The 21,680-nt window shown below is 69.7% G+C and overlaps 1 protein-coding gene across 6 annotated transcripts in view; it reads right to left on the minus strand.

The window, feature by feature from the left end:
• Nucleotides 1–21,393, minus strand: part of KCNT1 (potassium sodium-activated channel subfamily T member 1) — a 31,293-nt gene extending 9,900 nt beyond the window's left edge. For 4 of the 6 annotated variants that reach the window (XM_070430211.1, XM_070430208.1, XM_070430209.1 and 1 more), the window contains exons 1-23: nucleotides 21,239–21,393; nucleotides 16,949–16,990; nucleotides 13,763–13,842; nucleotides 13,093–13,192; nucleotides 11,074–11,130; nucleotides 10,288–10,336; nucleotides 10,164–10,223; nucleotides 9,928–10,002; nucleotides 9,761–9,844; nucleotides 9,280–9,374; nucleotides 8,286–8,466; nucleotides 6,156–6,320; nucleotides 5,911–6,047; nucleotides 5,048–5,111; nucleotides 4,870–4,978; nucleotides 4,466–4,574; nucleotides 3,610–3,759; nucleotides 2,968–3,197; nucleotides 2,422–2,647; nucleotides 1,688–1,793; nucleotides 1,202–1,374; nucleotides 769–840; nucleotides 55–189 (exon numbers count right to left, since the gene is read on the minus strand). In XM_070430211.1, coding sequence (XP_070286312.1) covers nucleotides 55–189; nucleotides 769–840; nucleotides 1,202–1,374; nucleotides 1,688–1,793; nucleotides 2,422–2,647; nucleotides 2,968–3,197; nucleotides 3,610–3,759; nucleotides 4,466–4,574; nucleotides 4,870–4,978; nucleotides 5,048–5,111; nucleotides 5,911–6,047; nucleotides 6,156–6,320; nucleotides 8,286–8,466; nucleotides 9,280–9,374; nucleotides 9,761–9,844; nucleotides 9,928–10,002; nucleotides 10,164–10,223; nucleotides 10,288–10,336; nucleotides 11,074–11,130; nucleotides 13,093–13,192; nucleotides 13,763–13,842; nucleotides 16,949–16,990; nucleotides 21,239–21,393 — 2,654 coding nt within the window. Of the gene's footprint in view, nucleotides 1–54; nucleotides 190–768; nucleotides 841–1,201; nucleotides 1,375–1,687; nucleotides 1,794–2,421; nucleotides 2,648–2,967; nucleotides 3,198–3,609; nucleotides 3,760–4,465; nucleotides 4,575–4,869; nucleotides 4,979–5,047; nucleotides 5,112–5,910; nucleotides 6,048–6,155; nucleotides 6,321–8,285; nucleotides 8,467–9,279; nucleotides 9,375–9,760; nucleotides 9,845–9,927; nucleotides 10,003–10,163; nucleotides 10,224–10,287; nucleotides 10,356–11,073; nucleotides 11,131–13,092; nucleotides 13,193–13,762; nucleotides 13,843–16,948; nucleotides 16,991–21,238 lie in introns of those variants that run through there. The other 2 variants (XM_070430210.1, XM_070430212.1) reach the window with 2 other exon arrangements.
• Nucleotides 21,394–21,680: the final 287 nt, after the last annotated feature.

Consider the following 21,680-nt stretch of genomic DNA (forward strand, 5'->3'; position numbering starts at 1 on the left):
GGGGTCGGGGACTCAGGGGGCCCGGGGTCCCTGCATGTGAGCGCGAGGCCTCACCGGAACATGGTCTGCACGTTGACGATGGTCTTGGCGTCGGCCATGTAGTCCTCCTCGGCGCTCATGGTGCTCTCCTTGTCCACCACCACCAGGTTGTCCGCGTAGATGATGCCGCACTGCAGCAGGCTGTCCAGGCTGGCGAGAGCCAGGTGGCGGTCGGGATGCCGGGGTGCACCTGGGCCCCCCTCTGCCTCTCCACCCCAGGGAGCAGGAGGGGAGGGGTCTGGGAGCGGGAGGGAGGGGGCGGGGTCTGGGAGCAGGAGGGGCGGGGTCTGGGAGCAGGAGGGGAGGGGCGGGGTCTGGGATCAGGAGGGGCGGGGTCTGGGATCAGGAGGGGAGAGGCGGGGTCTGGGAGCGGGAGGGGCGGGGTCTGGGATCAGGAAGGGCGGGGTCTGGGAGCAGGAGGGGAGGGGCGGGGTCTGGAGCAGGAGGGGCGGGGTCTGGGAGCAGGAGGGGAGGGGCGGGGTCTGGAGCAGGAAGGGCGGGGTCTGGGAGCAGGAGGGGCGGGGTCTGGGAGCAGGAGGGGAGGGGCGGGGTCTGGAGCAGGAAGGGCGGGGTCTGGGAGCAGGAGGGGCGGGGTCTGGTAGCAGGAGGGGAGGGGCGGGGTCTGGAGCAGGAGGGGCGGGGTCTGGGAGCAGGAGGGGAGGGGCGGGGTCCTGGGAGGGAGGAGGAGGGCGGGTCCTGCTCAGTGGAGGTGCTGAGCCGGGGCCTTACTTGTCCACGGAGCCCTCCATGTAGTAGACCATGGGGAAGCAGCAGATGGCCTCCAGGAAGTGGTGGTCGGGCCTGGGGGGACAGCAGGTCCTGCGGGTGCTGTCCTGGGGAGCAGGACCGGGCAGGGCAGGGGTTCCTGGGGGCCTGGGGGCCTTTAGAGGCCAGTGGGCTGTTCATTTCTCTTAGGGGGAACCGAGGCCCGGGGGGACTTGCCAGGCCAGACAACCAGCTGGACCCGGGCTCTGGGCTGCCCGGCTTCTGGGGGGTCCTGGGGCTCACGGCTGTGTGGGGGGCACAGGACATGAGAAGCTACGAGAGAAGACGGACAGATATCAAGGGACAGAGGGTGCGGGAGCCAGAGCTGGTGGGGGCCGGGGCGGCTGCGGGTGAGAGCCGGGTGCTCTCGGGGCCTGGCCGGCGCCCTCAGGCCCACCTGTTGTCCAGCAGCAGCACCACGGGGTTGAGCTCCTTGCGGGACCGGTAGTAGGCCCGCAGCGGCACGATGAAGTTGTACAGCCCGTTCCCCGCCGTCTCCGCCGACACGATGATCAGCTTGTTCTTGAAGCCGTAGGCCTTGGCGTCTTCATAGCTGTTGTGCTTGCAGCCCTGCGGGGAGGGGGCCACACTGACGCTGCGGCCAGGCCCGGCTCCCGGGACCACGCCCGCCCTCCCCCCCGGAACTGGGGCCCATCGAGGACGAGGACTACTGGACCACACGCGTTGGGAGGATGGCTCACGGGCCAGACGCCGTGTCCTGACTGGTGAGGGAACTGCCATCTGGGAAAAACACGCCCCTAGGGTGGAAACAGGGTCCAGGAAGGACTCGGGGGGGGGGGGGGGGCCCATGGGCACGAGAGCCAGGTCGTGAGTCCATGTGGGGGTCACGTCTGTGCAGGCACACGGCCGGGACGGGACCCACCTTGTCCAGCCGCAGGCAGCAGAAGGGGGCCTTCTCGGGCAGGAGGTGGCACAGGGTGGGGGAGCTGCCGATGTAGGGAGAGTTGGGGGGGTAGCCCTTCACATACCTGGGGTGGACATGGGCGTTCAGCAAGGCCTGCCCCCTCCCCCGTGGCCACCAGCCCCCCACGCCCTCCGGGCCGGCAGCCGTGACCGCACAGAGCGCAGACCCACGGACGAGCCTGCCCGGCGGCCCAGTTGCCGCTCCCTGACTCCACCAGCTCTGTCCCGGCACCCGCGGCCAGTCTGTCCTTACACACTGCACCCCGGCCGCGAAGACCAGGAGCGGAGAGTGGCCGTGGCGAGGGCCCGGCTGGGAGGAAGAGATGTTCAGACCAGTGGCTGTGGCCCTGCTGTCAGGGCACCGCCTGTCTGTCCGGACCCAGGCTAGTGGCCGAGACGGCAGCTGCAGCTGGGCCGGCGGCCAGGCCCGGACAGCACCTCATCCAGGGCCCAGGGTTCCGTCTGTGTCCTCTGCAGACCACACCAAGGAGACCAAGAGGGGGCCGTGCGTGGTGTCTGGGTGGTGGGTCCCCATAAGCTAAACAAGGCCCTCCTGAAGCTGCCTGGGAGCCAGGATTCGGCACACAGGGTGGGTGCGGCACAGGACTGCCCCACACTGGAGCCCGTGCACCTCTGCTGCCCGCCTCTTCCTGGGCACCAGGACCTCAGCCACCGCCCCCGGGTGACACTCACTCCACCACCGACAGCCCCTCGTCGTCCGAGGGCAGCATCTCGTCCTCCGACTGGTCGCTCAGCAGGTCGCAGGGCAGCAGGGCGGAGCTGTCCGCCAGCTCCATGACAGGCGCGATGCTGGGCCGCCGGCTGCCAGAGCCGTTCTCCGTGGGCAGCGCCAGCTTGCTGCTCCGGTCGCCCGGGGCCGGCTGGCACTCTGGGTTCTGGAAGTCCATGGCCACTGTCCCTGGAACAGAGGGGCGACCCGGCTGGCACCCCTCCCCCAGGCTCTGCAGGGGGCAGCGGTCTCCCCAGGAGGTGGGCACACTGGCCGGAAACCCAGGGTCACGCCCACCTGCGCCACCCAGGGGGTCTGGGCCTGAGCCCGCTTCTCCCTCCGGACAAGGGGCCGAGGGCCCGGTGCAGGGTGGCCTCCGCCCGGCAGGCTTCACCGACCAGAGACGGCCCCGCAGGCGGCCGGGGTGCGCCCTGGACGGACGTGCACACGGCGGCCCGGGCCTAGAAGAGGGGGGCCGGGCAGGGTGCGGGGCCGGGCCCGGAGCTCACCCACGGAAGCGATGATGCTGTGCACCGGCAGGCGCGAGGCCTGGCCGCGCCCGGGCCCCCCGAGGCCCCGGCCCGCCTCCTCCTGCTTGAAGGTGAAGGCCGAGTTCTCCTCCTTCGTGATGTTGATGTAGAAGCAGGTGTCGGAGGCCGCCAGCGAGTGCCGCGGGCCGGGGTTCAGCAGGATGCTCTTGTTCTCCTCGCGCTTCAGCCCGATGAGGCACACGCCGTACCTGGGGGGGCGCGGCTCGTGGGCTCCACCGACAACGTCTGGGGGCGTGGCCCGACAGGGCCCACCAATACCGGACGGGGGCGGGGCTCCTCGGGCCCCACCCACACCAGAGGGGCGTGGCTTGAAAAGGCCCCACCCACACTGCAGGGGCGTGGCTTGAAAAGGCCCCACCCACGCTGGAGGGGCGTGGCCTGAAAAGGCCTCACCCAGGGGCCTGCCTCTAGTCCACTCTGCAGGGCCAGGTCCTCGGAGGCCAGGGTTCGGGGCCCTCCCCTCGGGTTGACCCAATGACCCGAGGCCACGTGGGGGGTGGATCCAGGCCCAATGCAGACTCTGACCTCCAGCCCCGAGGCCCCGCCCCGCCCGGGACTGAGGAGACGGGGCGCCCCGCTCCCGCGCCCCAGGGCGCCTACTTCTTGTGCGCGTGGAAGGCGGCGTAGGTGAAGCTCTTGCCCTGGTACTCGCGGAAGAACTTGCTGTCGCCCATGCGCACGTGGTACACCTCGTTGCCCGAGCAGCGGCCGTACATGCGCTGCCACTGCTCCGGGGACTCCTGGCCCTCCCTGCGCGGGCGGGAGACACGGCGCTCAGCCGCCCTCCACCCCAGCACGGCCAGCCTGACCCTGACCCGGACCCGGACCCCTCCCTGCCTGGCTGGGCCTCGGAAGCCTGAAGGGTCACTTGGCTAGTTTTTAAAAGCCGTAAACACAAGGATTTTTAGGGGACACCGAGAGGTTTCAGGGTCACGGCTGGCCTCCATGGGCCGGCGACCTCCCCTGCCTGGGCCCTGCCCCAGGGCTGCTCAGGTCCCATAACGAGCCCAGGCCCTTGTCAGGGGGACCCCAGCCTGGTCTCCCCCGAAGAAAGGACAGCAGCTGCTCTGTCCCAGGGCTCAACTGGGATCCCGCCCCTCCGCCCCCCAGATACTGCGAACCAAACACACCTTCTCCCCAAAACCAGGCCCTGCCAGCCGGTACTGGGTCCAAGTGCAGCTCTCCTGGCCACCACGCACCCCCGGCCACCGCACCCCCTTGCCCTAGATGGGCCCGGCCTGGAGTCCCCAGCCCGCCCCCCGCCCCTTGGCTGCTCAGGGTCCCCAGCACCTGCGTCCTGAGTGGGCCTGGCGTCCACAGCCGGGCCCGCACCTGTGATTGCCCCCCACAGCACCCACCTCTGGATGAGACCTCTGCCCGCTGCACACGGCCCTCTCCGTCCCAGGCCTCCCCACCACGCCCTCGTCTCCCCGGGCGGCAGGGGGGCGGCACTCACTGGCCGCGGGACGTGTGCACCAGCAGGGTGATGAGGGTGGACGTGGCCGGGCAGATACAGTTCAGGGCCAGCATGGCGTACTTGCACTCCTCCTCACACACCACGTGGTCTGCGGGCAGGATGGTCGGTGGACGCCCCCAGCCCCCTCTGCGCCACAATCCCCTGCTCACCTGCCCCCCGGGTGCCCCCCTCAGACACGCCCACGAGATGCTCAGCAGATGTCCCTGCCCTGCCCGGCCCTGGGCTCCTGCCCTCACTGACCCCAGCCCCTGCGGCAGGCCTGCACGGGGTCCCTCTCCACCGCCCTCGGTGGGGGTGGGTGCACCCCGTTTCCTCTGCGTGCTCCAGCCCCCAGTCCTGGGAGGAGCACACTCCCTGGGGCACACGTGGCCCCACGTCAGTACCTGCGAACTTGACGTGAAACTTGTTCTCAGGCTTGAGGATCTGCACGTAGAGGGGGCAGTTGGGGGCAAAGTCCTTCACGGCCCAGGCTCGCAGGATGGTCTGGTGGTCCTGGGGGCCGAGAGGGTGTGGTCAGTGTGGGGCGGCGGCCGGGGCTCGGGGCAGGGCCGGGGCACTCACCGCCGCCGTGCGGTCCACCTCGTTCCGGCTGCTGAGGATGAAGCAGGCCTCCCCGTTGTCCATCCTGCAGAGCACAGACCGGAGCTGGCCCGGACCCGCCACACGCCCTCTCGGCCGTAAGGGGCTCAGGGCAGAGGCTGGAAGGGGTGGGCCCGTCGAGACCCCACCTCTCTGTGTTAACAACGTGCTGTCGGGGCCCTGACCGCTGTGGGCGCCCCATCTTCCGTGTCCCCACTAACCCAGGCGGGGCTGGGGTGGACGGAGGGGAACACATGTTGGCAAAGACGCTGGACCCCGACCACCGGCCTGTCCCCTCCTGGGGTGAGCTGTCCAAGTCTCACAACCTGTACCCAGTTCCACCTTCCCCGCCTCCCAGCCCTGAGGACCCCTGGCTGCAGCGGGGCCCAGGACAGGGGAGGTCAGAGGCCCGGCCCTCCCCACCGATCACCGGGAACCTGCCGGTCCCTGGCAGCCACTGTCTCTCCCTTGGGCCTGGAGCTGGGCGTGGACCACCCGGGAGCCTGTGCCCAGCTGCCACACCTCTGGGCAGGGGCTTGGTTCCTGTGCCCACTTTATTGGTGAGACGGGAGGGGGCCGGGGCCTCCCCTCAACCCACATGTCCCCACGAAGGATGTGTCAGATCCTGGAAGTCCCAGAACAAGCACGGGCACAATCTGGAAAGTTCCATTTAAGAACCCAGTCTTACCTCAAGTCACCCTGTCAGCTTGTTTTTAAAGACACCCGCCCACAGCCACCTCGTCCCCCAGGCACCGCGGGGACGCCCCACCCCGTCTCCTCTGAGCCCCTCCTAGAACCTGAGAGGAACCGAGACAGGCTGGGGCCTGCGGCGGGCGGGGGCTCACTTGGCTCGCATGAGGTCCTGGTCCTTGAGCGCCGAGCCCTGGAGGTAGATGACGCGTTGGGCCCACAGGGGGATCTGCAGGACCCTGCGAACTTGGATGTCCATGTCCGTGGGGCACAGGATGACCACGTAATAGTCCTGCGGGCGGCGTGGGGGTGAGCCTGGCCCTGCCAGCCCAGCCGTCCCATCACCGGCCGCCCTGGTCCCCCAGGCCCACCCCAGGGTGGGGGCCCCCGCAGGACGCACCTGGAGCCGGGGGTGAGCGTAGAACTCGTTGAGGAAGTCCATGAGCAGGTCGATCTTGAGGGAGCTGACGCACAGCACCACGTGCTTCTCCGTCTGGGCCCGGTGGCGGCTGTAGTTGCCCCCCGACTTCTGCCGTTCCATCCACAGGTAGACCAGCTCCTCGCACTGCAGGGGGAGCAGGTGAGCGCCAGTGGCCTGGGCCCAGGGGACTGGGAGGGCCTGCGAGGCACCCGGGCCCCAGCTGTGGGGCCCCTTCCTGGTGGGAACAGCAGGCGGAGAGTCCCCGACAAGACAGTGGGGCGGGCGCTGGCGGGCAGCTCGTGCTGGGAGACGGGGAGCAGGGAGGAGGGCAGGGCTGAGCAGGCCAGGCCACGGAGAGCTGGGCCCCGACCACGACTGGGAACCGGGGGTGTGAGTGGCACAGGCCACGCAGAGACAGGGTAGACGTCGCAGTGGGCGTGTGGGGTAGCGAGAGGCTGCTCGTCCAGCTCCCGGCCCCAGAGTCCAAGTGGCCGGCAGTGGATGTCGAGGTCTGCACTCCGGACATGGGGTGTCACTCAGGAGGGGCTGGGCCTCCGTCGGTGCCCGCGACCAAGGTGCAGGAACAGAGCCAGGGAATTCCCAGCCACAGCGCTAAGAACCCAGGCTCCGGGCACCAAGGGACACTCAGGACCATGGCCCCGGGCCCACGTCAGCAGGTGAGCGGTGGGGGCTGCAGGTCTGGGACCCGCCCACCTGGCCCCGCCTCCCGGGTGTGAGGTTCAGGTTGGGAGTCGTTTTAAATGAGGAAAATGACAGGTACTAAAGGTGCTAAAGGTACTAAAGGTGCACGTGGGGTCCTGGCTGGTGTGGCTCAGTTGGTTGAAGCACCGAAGGGTCACGGGTTTGATTCCCAGTCAGGGCACATACTCGGGGGCCTAGGGGAGGCAACCGATCGATGCTCCTCTCTCACATCGATGTTTCTCTCTCTCTCTCTCCCTCTCCCTTCCTCTCTCTAAAGTCAATAAAAACATCCTTGGGTGAGGGTTTTTCTTTAAAAGTGCTCATGGCAGAGCTGCCTGGTGCTGGCCCACCCCGGCCTCGCTCCACCGTCTCACTCCCTGTCTGCAGGCGGAGGGAGGGGTCCAGGAAGGGGAGGTGGCCGTGGGGTGGAGGGAGGTGGGGAGGCTGAGCCCGAGGCCCCCCTGACAAGGTCCCGGGAGGAAAGTGGGGTGAGGCTGCCTCCAGGGCCCTCCGCGGCTCAGGTGTCCCTGAGACATGCAGGCCGTCCTGCTGTGGACGGGGCTGTGCTCTGGACAAGGGGGGAGCAGGGGCCGGGGGGGCCAGCGAAGGGCTCTGAGCTACAAGGCTGGGGAAAGCTCAGGGTCAGCAGAGGACCCCCTGGTGGACTGTCCGATGGCTGCAGTTGGGGGTCCTCTCCCCGCCCCGAGCACAGACCAGCCAGCCCCTCTGGGCCTACGCACAGGTGGGCACTGGGCTAGGCTCTCGCCTGCTTCCCGCGTCAGCCGCAGACTGGCCTTGGTGACAGGTGTGACAGGGAAGCACTGGGCGCTGGCCGCCTGCCTCACGTGCTCCCACAGCTGCTGCTGCACCGGCGAAGGCCCTGGGGACACCCGGCCAGCCCTGGGGACACCCGGCCAGCCCTGGGGACACCCTGACAGCCTTGGGGACACCCTGACAGCCCTGGGGACACCCGGCCAGCCCTGGGGACACCCTGACAGCCCTAGGGACACCCTGACAGCCCTGGGGACACCCTGACAGCCCTAGGAACACCCTGACAGCCCTGGGGACACCCGGCCAGCCCTGGGGACACCCTGACAGCCCTGGGGACACCCGGCCAGCCCTGGGGACACCCTGACAGCCCTAGGGACACCCTGACAGCCCTGGGGACACCCGGCCAGCCCTGGGGACACCCTGACAGCCCTGGGGACACCCTGACAGCCCTGGGGACACCCGGCCAGCCCCTCCTGCCCACACTCAGCCCAGGTCCCGGGAGGAAGAGCACAGGGCACCCCTCGCTCTCCGCGCTGACGGCTGAGGGCTGCGTGGTCACCAGACCCCACGGCAGGGTCCTGTGCAGGGTTGCGCTCTCTCCGGCCTGGCCCTCCCCGCCCCCCGGAAGGGGCTCACCTGCAGCGGGAGCACCACGAGGGCCACGCAGATCATGATGACGACCAGCAGCTGGGACGGCCAGATCTTGGGCGTCACGTCGCCGTAGCCCACGGTGGAGAAGGTGACGATGCAGAAGTAGAAGGACGTCAGGAGGGACAGGTTCTCGCCCGCCCGCTCCAGGTGCTGGATGCCGCAGGTCCTGCGGGCGGGCGGTCAGGTCAGGGGCGTGGCAGGGCCTGGCCCCCTGAGCCCCGGGTGAAGCTCTGCCTGCCCACGGGCCTGCCTCACCCAGAGACACAGTGGCACGGGGCCGAGCCCGGGAGCCCAGCCCCCGACAGCCGACCCCGGGCCAGTGCTTCCCGCGGAGCCACACCGCCGGCCGGGGGTCCCCTCCTGCCCGGTGAGACCCTGCATAACTCACCAGGGGGTGGGCGCAGAGCTGCATGGCCGAGTGTGGGCCTGGGGTCAGTGGGGGCTTCCACCCCACCTCTCAGGGCCTCGTCCCCACCCAGGAGGTCAAACAGGGTGTGGGGTGCTCAGACCCCAAGTGGCCTGGAGCTGGACAGGCCTTCCGAGGGCCACCCCCAAGAGGTGCCGACGCAGCACACACCACGGGGCAGCTCGGGGACCCCCACCCGGGGCGCACGGTGGACTGGCTGCTGGGAGGGAGTGGCTGAATCTGCCCCGTGGACGCCGCATCCCCCCTGCAGAGGTCTGGTGTTGGGGGAGACAGGAAGTGCACAGCCTTGGAGCCTGACCCCTGACCGGCCTCACCACGCCAGGCAGGACGAACGCCTCAGCAGGAACATGGGACGATGTGGGGTGCCGGGCCCCCCACCTTGCTCTCAGCTAAACCTCAAACCAAGGGCCCCCGCCTGCCAGGGGCCAATCCCAGCCACTGAGCCACCTCCCGCGGCCCCGTCCTCCCGCCCTCAGCCACCCCCCCCCCCAAGGCCTCCTGACCTCTGTCCCGGGCCTGGCCCTGCCCAAGGAGGGGCCCGGGGCGGCTCACCCCGTGAAGACCAGGCACAGCAGGGTGCAGAAGAGGATCAGGACCTGGTTGAACATGGCCGACTGCGTCCGCAGGATGGCGCGGTGGAAGTCGTTCTGTGGGGCAGGCGCCGGTGGCAGAAGCTGGGACCTGCACGGAGCCCAGGGCCCTCCCCTGGCTGGGACGGGGTGGGGCGGAGGGCACCGACTGGGGGTCCTGCACAGCCAGAGGCCGGCCCTGCGTGCTGCACCCCATTGCACAGTTAGCACGGGAGGCGGCAGGGGCCTGGCGTGAGGGCCGGGGGGACACAGCCCGGGGCCTGCTGACGCTTCCGCAGCGTGCGCCTGCTTGGACACTCCGCGGAGGGTCTGCTCGCGCCCGTTCGCTGGGCCGTGCCCCCGTCCTCACCGGGCACCTTCACCCTCCTGCTCCCCCAGCCCCTTCCCCAGGGTGATGGGTGGCATGTTTCAGGGGGCGGGGGGGGGGGGGGGGGGAAGCTCACGATCATGTTCTCCAGCGCGTGCTTGGCCAGCCAGCAGTTCAGAAACACGGGGATGAACAGGTTCCGCAGCGGCGCCCAGAAGATCTGCGGGGAGACCGGTCAGGGGGCCGGGGGTCAGGGGGTCAGGGGGCCGGGGGTCAGGGGCCCAGCTCGGGCAGCTCACCCACCGTGATGATGAAGGGCAGCGTGTTGATCATCTCCAGGATGAAGGACACACGGAAGATCTGCTCCCAGATGTTGCCCTAGGAGCCGGGTGGGCAGGGCGGGGAGAGACCAGCCAGAGGTCAGGGTGGGTGGGGGTCAAAGGTCAGGGTAGGGTTGGAGGGTCAGAGGTCAGGGCGGGTTGGGGGTCAAAGCGGAGGATGGGGGGGCTCCGGGAAAGGGCCGGCGGGCGGGCACTCACCTTGTAGCTGAGGTAAATGAGCAGCATGGTCTCCAGGAAGCTGATTACGGCCACGACGACCTGGGGGAGGGGGCGCCTTAGAGGGGGCGGGGCCGGCTGGGCGGGCGGAGCCCCTCCCACTCACCTGGGTCACCCACAGGGCCATCTTCCTCTCCACCCACAGGATGGGCGCCCTGGGGAGAGAGAGGTGACCTGGGCGGGCGTCCAGCCTGGCCCTCGAGGGAAGGGAGGCTCCGGGAAGGAGGCCTCCGGGCAGGTGCCGAGGCCGGGGCCTGGGCTGCCCGCCTGCCTGAGGGGGGGCCGGGCTGCAGCTCCGAGGTCCCAGGTGGCCTGCGGGGCCCGACTGACTTCCTCTCCCCGGTCCTGTGACGGGCCCTTCGCACGCACGGCCTGCAGGACCGCTGCGAAGTCCGGTGACACGGGGAGGGGTCCTCGCGTGACACTGGCGGCCGTGGGAGTGGAAGAACCGGGCGGCTCTATGAGACTGGAGGCCGAGGGCCGAGCCCTCAGCGGGGAGGACAGCAGGGAGAAGGCCCCGCCTCGAGGTGGCCACGCCCCGGACACGGCCTGTCTCCGCAGCAGGTGCCCGGCCCCTCAGGGACCCCCTGGCACTGCCTGAGCCCCTGGCTCAGAGCATCGCCCACGGTGTCTCCCCCCTCGGCCCCCCACCATCCTCCAGCGGCTCAGATGTGTGCGGGGCCTCTGTGGTGACCCCTGGCTCTCCAATTGCTCCTGGATCCCTCGGGGTGCCCTTCAGGGACACCCCAGTCCTGCCCACTGCACGCTGGCCCAGGCTCAGGGAACCCCGGGGCCCCCTAGCTGAGCTGGGCACCGCCGGGCAGCCTGGGCCACGGAAGCCTCCGGGCTCCCACCCCTGGGCCGGAGCCCCCAGGGAGGGGTGTGCACTCACCAGTTGATCTCGGGGGAGGACTCGTTGAAGGTGTAGTTCCGCTTCGGGCAGCCCCAGCTGTGGAGACAGAGCGGCCTGGCCACGGCCCCTGCACCACCCCGAGGACCTGCCCAGGGCCCCGCGGGCACCCTCCCCCCACCAGGGCCACACCCCTGCATCTCGGAAGGGCAGGCAAAGCTAGGAGGACACCCCCCCCCCCCCCCCGGGGATGAGAGAGGGGAGCCTATGGAGAACGGGTCTCAGCAGGCTGCTGGGACGGGCTGTGTGTGGGCACAGGCGGCCCTGGGGGAGGGGGCGCTCCGGGGGGGCGGGGGGACTCCCGGGGGGCTTCAGGAGGCAGAGGCCACAGACAGGGCCAGGCAGCGTCCACGAGATGAGAAGCAGCTGGGCCCACACGCTGACTCCAGGAGGCTCACCGATGTCCCTCCCGACGACGACCCTCCCCACCTGATGCCCACTCGGTGGGAAGGGGCAGGGGCGCACAGACACGCCCCTTCGGCCCAGACCGCGACCAGCACCGGCGCCAACCAGGGGACCCACTCAGAGCCCCGGTGGCAGGCAGCTCCCGCCCCGTCTCTCAAGCGACCGCTTCCCTCCACCGAACAGCTGCTGCGATGCCAGCCGTCCGCCGTCCATCCCTCCACACGTCCTCCCGCCCTCACCGGCCGCCCAGCCCCGGGCCAGGTGCTGCCCAGGACAACAGACCGGGTGCGAGCCCCCTTTTCCTCCTAAAACCTCATGGAGGGGTCTGCCCTGCCCACGGGTGAAGACGGGAAGGCCCAGGGCCCGGCCGGACCCGCCAGGGAAGAGGCAGGAAGAACCTGCTTGGTCCGGCCGGTGAGGCTCACCGGTTGAGCATCGCCCTGTGAACCGGGAGGTCAGGGTTTGATTCCCAGTCAGGGCACCTGCCCAGGTAACAGGCTCACTCCCCAGCAGGGGGAGAGCAGGAGGCCCCATCCCTGATTCTCTCTCATCACTGATGTTTCTCTCTCCCCCTCTGCCCTCCTCTCTGAGTGGCTGCCCACCCAGAGGACTGTGGGGCTGCAGCTTGGGCACCCGCCCCCGGCAGAGGGCACGGGGGGCCGGACATTGGAGGAAACACACCGCACGGGGGCGGGACAAGCAGGGCCTGAGCCGCCGAGGAAAAGGTGGGAGAGAAGGGGTGGCCGGCGGGCCCTTGGCGTCCACAGCAAGAACTGACGCCCGGACAGAAGGACAGTGGGCACGGGAGCCACAGTGAGGAGCGAAGCCACAGCTGGAAATGGGAGCGAGGACCAGAACGCACAGGTCACCCCAGGATCCCCACCCGGGGTTCAGGGAGTCCAGAGCGCCAGGGGCGGGAGCTGGCCGGCAGAGACTTCACTGAAGACATCCTGGCCCTGCGTGGACCCCGTGGGTGTCCCCGGGACCACGGAGGCCACGAGAGGGGCGGAGGGGACCCACCAGCATCTGGGGGAGAAACCGCTCCCACCAGGACCCGCGTGGAAGCCCTTGAGCTCTGCAGCCGCCACAGCCGCTGGGAGACGCCACAGCGAGGGAAGGAGGCCCAGTCCCCTGCAGTCTCCCACCTGGGCCGCGACCCTGACCCCTGACCTTGGGCCTGGGCTCAGCTGTGCAAACGAAGGAGCGACTGAAGAGAGGAGCCCTCGGCCCAGGCGGGACTGGGCGGGGAGCAGAGCCCGGCTGAGGCCTGCACCTCGGGGAGCGGGCGCTGCGTCCGATCGAGGACCCACCCTTCCAGGACCCGGGCAGCCGCGGGCCACGGACAAGGGGCCACCATCTCCCCCTGCTGAGCCGGTTGGTCGGTGGAACCTGAGGGCAGCGCCCAGGGCACTCCTGGGGCTTGGACACTGGGGGTCACATGGGGAGGAAGGACTCTCCAAGGCCCTGGACAGAGGGCGTCCAGGGGCCGGCTGGGTGCTGGTCACACCTCCAGCCAAGCCCATCGCCTCTGCCATGGCAGCAGGCCCCGCAGAGGCTCGGCCCGTCCCTGCAGCCCCCAGCCCCACGGCCACCCACCATCCGATGCCCAGGGCCGGGTCGTCCAGCAGGACTCGGACGATGTAGAGGAGACACGTGAGCAGCTTCAGGGAGAAGTTGAACAGCCGGATCCTCAGGCCTGCGGGGGCGGGCAGAGTGGGGGGCGGGTCAGGGCCCCCGGACCACTGGGGTCCCCCTGCGAATGCTCCTCTTTCTGCACCCTGGACACTGGGCTGGCCGCCCCCAGAGGAGCAGGGTGCCCATGCCGCTCCCTCCTTGGGCGGGGGTGGGGGGCTGGGGAGCACACCCATGGCCGGGACTCGGGCATGACCTCTGCACCCCGCCCTGCACCCCAGGAGGGCCCGAGTGGCCAAGCTCTCCCCGGGAGGGCTGTAGACAGAGCCTACAAGGGAGTGGGGGCCGCACTGAGGGGCCAGGGCCCCCCCGGGGTGAGGGCGGGAGGGCCGGGGCCCACAGGGCGGAGGCTGGGCTGAGTCCCTGACGGCCATGGCCCATCCCGGGGTTCAGCAGGTTCCCCACAGGTTCCAGGCCCAGATCCTGATGCGTGGAAGTTGGCGTGAAGCCCAGATGGGGCACTGCCCATGCCCCTGTGCCCACCACCACCCACGCCGCCAGGCCCCCGCCAGCCCCCTGCATAGCTGGACCCTTCCCCGGGGACCCCACCAGCCCCCCCGACAGGCCCACTCACTGGATCTCTGGTTCTTGATGAAGAACAGCTTGAGCCGCTCCTTGAAGGTGTTCTCGTTGACGTAGAACTCCACCTGGACCCTGCGGGCAGGAGCGGGCGTGGGCTCAGCCGGGGGCTCAGCCGGGGCCAGCCACAGCCCCGGGCACCGGCTTCTCCCACCTGGAGGCGCTCAGAAGACAGACAGACGGACGGACGGACGGATGGACAGCAGCGGGGTCAACGCCTCCCCCTCAGATGGGAGGCCCCAGCAGACCTGCCTGCGGACCTTCCAAAGCTTCAGGGCTCACCTGGGTGCCCCCCAGGCTCCCAGGAGGCCACCTCTCCGGGGCCCCAGCCCCGGTGGTCACGGCCAGCCACCAGGATTCAACGTGCCCCGTGTGGCCTTGGCACAGGCTCCAAACATGTCACATCGTCTATACAGAACGTTCTAGAAACCGATGGGCAGCTGCTTTGCTGGTGGTCCCCGGTGGCTGCACCAGCAGGAATGTCGGGGAGGTGGGCCCACCTGCACCCCCGGCCAATCCCCAGACACCCTGGGCCCCTCCCAGGCTCCCAGCGACCTGGGTCAGCCCCCCCACTGCCACCCCCGCAGCCCCAGCAGGAATGAGTCAGATGTAGGGGAGGGGGAGCGGGCAAGGCCATCTGGTCTCCTTGACAACATGAGTCCTGCAGGTGATGAGACACTGCCCGGCCCTGCTGGCCAGGTGAGGGCTTGACCCTCCACACGAGTGACAGACAGCAGGCCGGATGGCCGGAGCGGGCCCTGGAGCCGGGGGCGGGCAGCACAGAGGCCTCAGAGCTTCCCTCCAGGATGTGGGGAACACACGCCCCCGAGAGGCCGACACTCGGGGTGCTAGGTGGGCACCTTGCTCTGGGCTGGCACTGGCCGCCCCCCCGTGTGACTCTTGCACCCTCTGTCACAGGCGTCGCCACCATTGGCAGGACGAGCCCAGGAACCACAAGCCCGTGGGCGTCACCCCAGGACGAGACGGGCGCCACCTCCCTCGGGGGAGTGGGTGGACCAGCCGTGCCGGGGAGGCAGCGCCCAGTCCCATGCCACGTCCAAGGCTACGGTTACACGTGGGAGCAGAGCCACGCCGCCCGAGGCCACAGGGGCCACTGCTGGTCACAGGGCTCCAGGCGGGAGGACGGGGTGGCAGGGCCTTCCCCCTCAGGTCCTGGTGCAGGACAGTCCCCCGGCCACACTCTGGGCTCCTGGGGCTGGGACAGGACTGGTCTCCCATAGGCCAGCGGGGCCCCAACCCAGAGCCAGCGGTCAGGGTATCGCTTGCACCCTCCCTCCTTCCTGGGAGCCCTCCCCCGCCTCCCAGCTCTGAACCCCTGAACCCCACCCTCTGTAGGTGCCGCCTGGAGCTGGTCAGGGAGGCCCTGAGGGTCTCAAGGGAGCGGGTCAAACGCCCTCCTCTCTGAAGTCAGGGCTCAGACAGCCGGTCAGTGAGGACGGGGCACGCGCCCCACAGCCCAGCCCCAGGACACCCAGCCCAACACACTCCCCGCCCAGCACAGCCCAGCCTCAGAGGCGGAACCCCAATGCTCATGTCCCCCACAGGCCTCCCAGCCACCGCCCCACCCAGCCGGTCCTGTCCCCTCCACACCCGCTGAGCCCAGAGCTGGGAAATCGAGGCAAAGACCGGAATCTGCACTGGCCGCTCCTGCCTCTTGCCAGGACCGTCCCAGCCCCTCCTGGGGACCCCAGCCCCACGCCCCCTACAGCCCCACCCCCTGCCCAGTGAGTTCCCTGCCGGGCCCGTGGGGTCAGGCTGCTGCCAGGACTAGCCACACCCCGATGTGTTTGCTCCCAGATCCCCCGCCCCGCACCCCCAGCACCGCGGGTGAGTGCTGGCTGACCCTCCGCCCCTTGCCCTGGGCTGCGGACCCCTCTGGGCAGCCCCGAGGCCCCGGCGGCAGGATCCACCCAGAGGGAGGCGCTGCCCACGTGGGCGGAGGGAGAAGCCGCAGGCACAGACGGCGGCAGGTCGAGTTGCAGGGCCAGCGACCTTCACAAACCCTCCTTCTTCCCCTTCAATATTTCATGAGCTGTGGCCGCCTCTTCCTCCAGCGCCACCACAAAAAGTAAATTACCAACTCGCACGTTACGGCCAGGGGCAGAGTTCAGCCCGATTCTGTCGGTGCTGAGCCAACCCGGCCGGCACAGGGAGACGCCCGCGGAGCTGCCGGCCGAGTCCCGGGCTCATGGCGGGTCGAGGGTCAGTTCTTGGCCTGGGGGCGCCAGGCCAGACATGGGCCTGCCCCGCACCTGCCCGGCCAGCACCTGCCCGAGCCTCCCTCCTGCCCTGGGGACGGGCAGTGACAGGGCGGCCTTCCCCGAGGGTGGGGGGCCTGGCAGGGGGTCTGTGACTACGAGACATGAAAAGGTCCCTCTCTGTCTCAGGCTCCCCTCTCAGGTCCGGCTCGTCTCCGGGCGGAGGTTAAATGAGGCACCACCCATGCGTGTGGCTGGGGGCCTGCACCCGTCAGCTCAGATGGTGCCTGCGATCAGGGCCGATTCCGTCCTGTGCATCCCGACGCCGGCCACACCCATCGCCCAGAAAAGACGGCCCCTGGGCCATAGACCACGCGTGTGGCTGACGCCCCCAGGGGCTGTGGGCAGAGGGCACCCCCCACCCTGTGGTGGCCCAGCTGTGGCCCGAAGGCCCGTGGGGGGACTGGTGGCCACACTCACAGGAAGCTGCTCTCAGGAGCCCGGGAATCACTGGACGGGGGGCCCAGGATTCGGGGCCCCAAAAATCCACACGGTCAGTGACCCTGGAACGGGACTTGGAGGTGCCTGCAAACCGGGGGCCACGGGCAAGGGCAGAGGCCAAGAGGGGTCCTTCCTGTGTCCATTCTCACTCACTCACTCACTCCTTTCATTGGCAGGAGGCCTGGCGGGGAGGCTGGGCACATCGGAGGCCTCAGCTGCCCACTGGCCACGGCCAGGGCCCTGGTAGGTCTGGAGCAGGTGTGCAGTCCCAGCCTCAGCCCCACCCCCGGGCCCAGCAGCGCCTGCAGGGAGGTGCTGGCCGGCCATACCTTGCCCCACCCTCTGCGAGGCAGGGCACTAGCGGAGACCCCACGGGGCGGGCACAGGCTGAGCGCCCTCCTCCAGGTCTGCGGCCAGGAGGTCCTGCCTGTCCCCGCAGCCCCTCCCTGCAGGACACTTACTGAGACAGGGACGAGTCCAGGCTGAAATCCTCCACAGGAAGCCTGGGGACAGACGGGTGGACATGTCAACACGGGAGACGGACAGACGGACGAGGGCCTGGACCCCAGGCCAGGCGGGCACAGGCGAGCAGGGAGGTGCTGGGGGGGGGGGGGGACGTGCCATGCACATGCCCTGACCCCTGGAGCCCCGGCGAGGCCGAGGTCACTGCTGGCCCGGCCCTCGGTGCAGAGAGAAGCAGCACAGCACACGTGGCCCAGGCACATGCACCTCCCCCCGGAGACGGAGTGACGACCACACCGAGGTGGCCGCACACCGGGACTGGCCACCCCCTTCACCAGGCGAGCAGGTCCCGGCCCGCGGTGAGTGCTCACGGTCCCTGCTCCTCCCGGGCCGGCAGCACCGGTGACCCTGGCGTCCAGGAAGGGGCACCATCACCCTCTCTGCACACCCGGGAGGCTAAGGGCAGTCCCACAAGGGCCACTGGCTGGACGGGTGCGAGTCTGCCTGATCGGCCACGGCTCCTGGTCTCCAAGCGGCTGGCTTCCCTCCCCCCCCCCCCCCACCCAGCAGATCAGCCAAAGCCGGGGGCTGGTTCGGGTGTGGCCTGGGCCGGGGAAGAGGCTGGTGGAGCCTGGGGCTGAGACCCCACCTGGGTGGGGACCTGGCAGGGTCCGCTCTTTGCTGATGACGCACCCAGGGGGTCGGCTCCTCCAGGAGTCCAGCCCCCGCCCCTCTCTTTTTAAAAATATTTTTTTATTGATTTCAGAGAGGAAGGGAGAGGGAGAGAGAGCGAGAGAGAACAACGATGAAAGAGAATCATTAATCGGCTGCCTCCTGCACGCCCCCCACTGGGGATCAAGCCCGCAACCCGGGCCTATGCCCTGACCGGGAATCGAACCGACCTCCTGGTTCACAGGTCGACGCTCAGCCACTGAGCCACCCGGCCGCGCAGGGGCCTCTCCTAATCCTCAAAGCAACCAATTCCCAGAAGAGGACACCCAGGCCCACAGAGGACCTGCTTCCTAAGGAGGCACCGTAAGGAGGGGGCAGCCTGCAGGGGCGGGTCAGCCGCACGCCCACCAGCCTCGCAGGGCCCTCTGGGCGGGCAGGCTCCCCACAGGGCCCCCAAGTTCTGCGGCATGGGTGGGTGAGGTGCTGGTGGGGTGGAGGGGCTGGGCACAGAGCACAGAGCCAGGCTTAGCTGGGCCGGAGCCGGGGTCCCTGCGAGCCTCTGTTGGGCTCAGGTTCCCTCCCACTGGCCCTGGCGCTGCCCAGCTCTAAGTTGGGGCAACAGGTGCATCAGGGGCTGGCACGTGTCTGGCAGAACCACAGCCAGTGGCCCTGGGACCAGGGACTCACCGAGAGTGGGTGAGGGGTGAGGGTGCTGGCGGGGAGACCCTGGCGGGCAGGGCGTGTGCAGGGGCGGGGGGGGGGGGGCGGTCCCAGGGCCACTCCTGTACGAAGGATTCGAGGTTGAGCAGCTTCAACTCTGACAGGCCGGGATCACAGCGAATGGGTAACACTGACCCCAGAGGTCCTGGGGACAGAGGAGTGGCGCCCCGAGGACCCCGAGACGGACCCCCTGACGGAACTGCCTGATGGGGAGGGAGGGGCCTGAGGGGATAGGGCCTCGCCTCCTGCAGCACCCACCCTCCATCTTCCTCCTCCTGGGGGACCCCCTTCGCTGCGCACCGCCCACAGCCCTATGCACACCCACAGGAGGGTCCCGCTGCCCCCTGGCCCTGCCTCTGCAGCTCATCCCTGCTGCCTCCCGTTCTCCAAACTCAGCCCTGAGGCACCCACACCTGCCACGACTCCCGCCCAGAGCCCAGGACCCGCGTCCTAGCTCTTGTGCCCCCTTCTCACCGAGGCCACCCCCTTGCAGCCTCCCAGGGTCCCCTCCAACAATTCCCCAGGGAGCCCCTCACTTGGGGTGAACCAATCCCTGGGAGTGGGGGCCGAGGCATCAGGTCTTCCTCCCCAGCTCACCTGCCCTCCCTCACCTCGTCCTTCCGTCCAGGTCAGCACACCTGGCACCGGCCCAGCAGGTGTAAGGCTGTGCCTCCCCCAGGGGCAAGGCCACCAGCCCCAGGGTTGTTGGGGCCCCTGGGGCCCAGCCCAGCCCTGACCAGGGGTTCACTACTTGGCTGCTCCTTCCTCACTGGGTTCTTTTGCCCAAAAGCTCTCAGATGATGGTGCTCCTCGCCCTTCCCCAGGCCAGGCTTCCTAACCAGTCTCCACCCTCTCCCACCTCACCATGCGGGATGGGGAGGGGGGAGCGGAGGATGGAGAAGGAAGGAGAGGCCGTGCTCCAAGCCTAGGGAGCCCAGCTGGGGTGGGCAAGGCGGGGCTGGTGGTGGCCCATAGCGTCCAGGCGACGGGTGTGTGTCCTGGCTCGGGCATGGCGGGCACCTCCCTCTCCCTCTGCTCCGTCCCTCTGCTCACAGCAGTGGGGAGGCCTCCTGGGGATCTTGGGTCCAGCGAGCCGAGACCCTGGCTGCCTCCAGAAGGCGCCAGGCGTGCAGGACAGGGGCAGCTGCAGGAGCTCTGGCCGCCAGCTCCCTGAGACAGAGGGCACCCCTCTCCCTGCTCAGGTCATGCTGGAAGCTCCATCAGACCCCTGTTCCTAAGGCAAAAGCCCTGCACGTCCTCCTCTGCTCAGGAACCTGCCGTGGCTCCCTACTGCTCCTGCCCGCAGCACGCATGCCACCCTGGGGAGAGGAGGCTGCGGGGCACAGGCTGTGGGGCACCAGGGCACCAGGCTGCAAAGGGCACCAGGCTGCAGGAAGCACCAGGCTGTTGGCACCAGGGCACAGGCTGCAGGAGGCTGCGGACAGCTCCCACTCTGCTTTGCAAAAGGAGGCTGATAGGGGCCCTTCACCTCAGGGACTGCTGGAGGACTGAGTGAGTGAGGCTGCCCACAAGAAGGGTCAGCACAGGACTGGGGGCAGCAGGGGTGGGCACGGTGGGAGGGCTGCCTGGAGGAGGTGGCGCCCCAGCTACAGCGACATGCTGCTCTGTGGGCTCAGACGCAGCCCGGGCAGCACCTGCCTTCCCTGCGGGAACGATGAGAGTGCAGGGGGCCGAGCCCATCAGGGGCCAGGCTGGCTGTAAGCAGAGCCCCTGGATCACTGCCCCGTGGTGCCCAGGAAGAGGATGGAGAGGAGAGGAATCTGGTCCCCAGGGCCTGACCGGCGCCCGCCTCCCTCCTGCCCAGGGCTGCCCACTGGCCGCTGCAGGGCTGGGAGCAGCACTTGCACTTCCTCCTGGAGAATTTGAGGCGCAGGAAACAGGGGTGGAGGTGAGGGGGACCTGGGCAGCCTGTGGCCAGGTGGGAGGGGCACCCTTGGTCCTGCCATCTGCCAGGCCAAGACTCTGCCAACCCCCACCCCAGCCCTGACAGGCCTGGCACCCCTCCCCGGCTGCTGGCCCCGGCGGCCCCCTCTGCCTGGAGGGCACTGCCCGGCTCCCAGTGTCCCCCTGAAGCACCTGGGCCCAGGAAGCTCCCCTTGCCCGGCCCGGCCTGCACCTCTCTGCCCACACCTGGGTGACTCTGATTCATCTCCGTTCCACCCTCCACCCCCCACGGGATCCAGAGGAGGTGCTGGTGCGAGTGCCGCAGACCCAGCCTCAGCGTCCTCATCTGTGAAATGGGGGTGATGCACTCTGCCCCCGCCCTCAGAGGGGCCGGGAGGGGTGGGCACTGACCCTGCCCCTGCCTGGTCGGGCTCCCCCAGGGGACCAGCTTCCTGCACCCTGGCTGCCACCGGCTCCAGGCCCAGCTCTCATCTGCTGGGCAGCCTCCCGCAGCCTCCGGGCCTCCTGGGCCTGGCTGCTCACCTCTGAAGTGGGGACACGGCTGCCGGCCTGGCCCCCCGCAAGCGGCCGCTGGGACCAACATGAGCGTGAGTGTGGTCTCCGCGGGACAAGGTCCAGCTGGGACCACTGGGCATCAGCTGCACCGCCAGTCCTGTGCTGACCCTTCTTGTGGGCAGCCTCACTCATTCAATCCCCCAGCCCCACGTCCCTTCTCCCCTCGCCTCCCCGGCGGGCCCGCTGCGTTCACCTCTAGGAGCAGGTCCACAGGGTCCCCCAGGCTGCAGACACTCGGGGTGGTGGGGGCGCTGGGGTCGGGGTTCCAGGGGAGACCAGGCCGCCAGCCCCCCTTCCCGAGGCCGCAGGCACCGTGCAGCCCAGCGGAGCGTGTGCAGGACTCAAGCGGCCGGATGGAAAGCCCCTCCCGGCGGCGGCAGCGCGGCGCGCGCGGGGTCCCCGGCCCGCGCCCCTACCTCTGGCCCACGTCGCTGCCCACGGAGCCCCCGCCGCGGGCCGGCAGCAGCGGGCTGAGCCCGTGCGGCTCCTCGGGGGCCGAGGCGCTGGCCGGGGCGCCCCCAGGGCCCGCCTTGCCCTCGGAAGGCGAGCGCGGCAGCTTGGCCCGCGCCATCCTGCGGGAGCGCACGGCGGCGGGAGGCGGGAGGCGGGAGGCAGGCGGGGGCGGCGCCGGGCGCTACCATCTTGGCACCGCCCCTCGCTCCCCGCGCCGCTGCCGCAGTGGAACGGCCCTGGGGGGGAACCTGGGAAACTGGGGGAGACGCACCCCCCCACCCGGAGCCGGAGCGCCCAGGCGCACTGCCCTCCCCCACCCCAGGGACCGCCCCATCCCCCCGCCGCGCAAAGGACGCCCCTGTGGGAGGGTCTCAGCCCCCGGCTGCCTTAGCTCTTAGCTCCGGG

This window comes from Myotis yumanensis, unplaced genomic scaffold (assembly GCF_028538775.1).
Source record: "Myotis yumanensis isolate MYYU_CA2020_CCGP unplaced genomic scaffold, mMyoYum1.0.hap1 SCAF_12, whole genome shotgun sequence".
Taxonomy (NCBI): Eukaryota; Metazoa; Chordata; class Mammalia; order Chiroptera; family Vespertilionidae; genus Myotis; species Myotis yumanensis.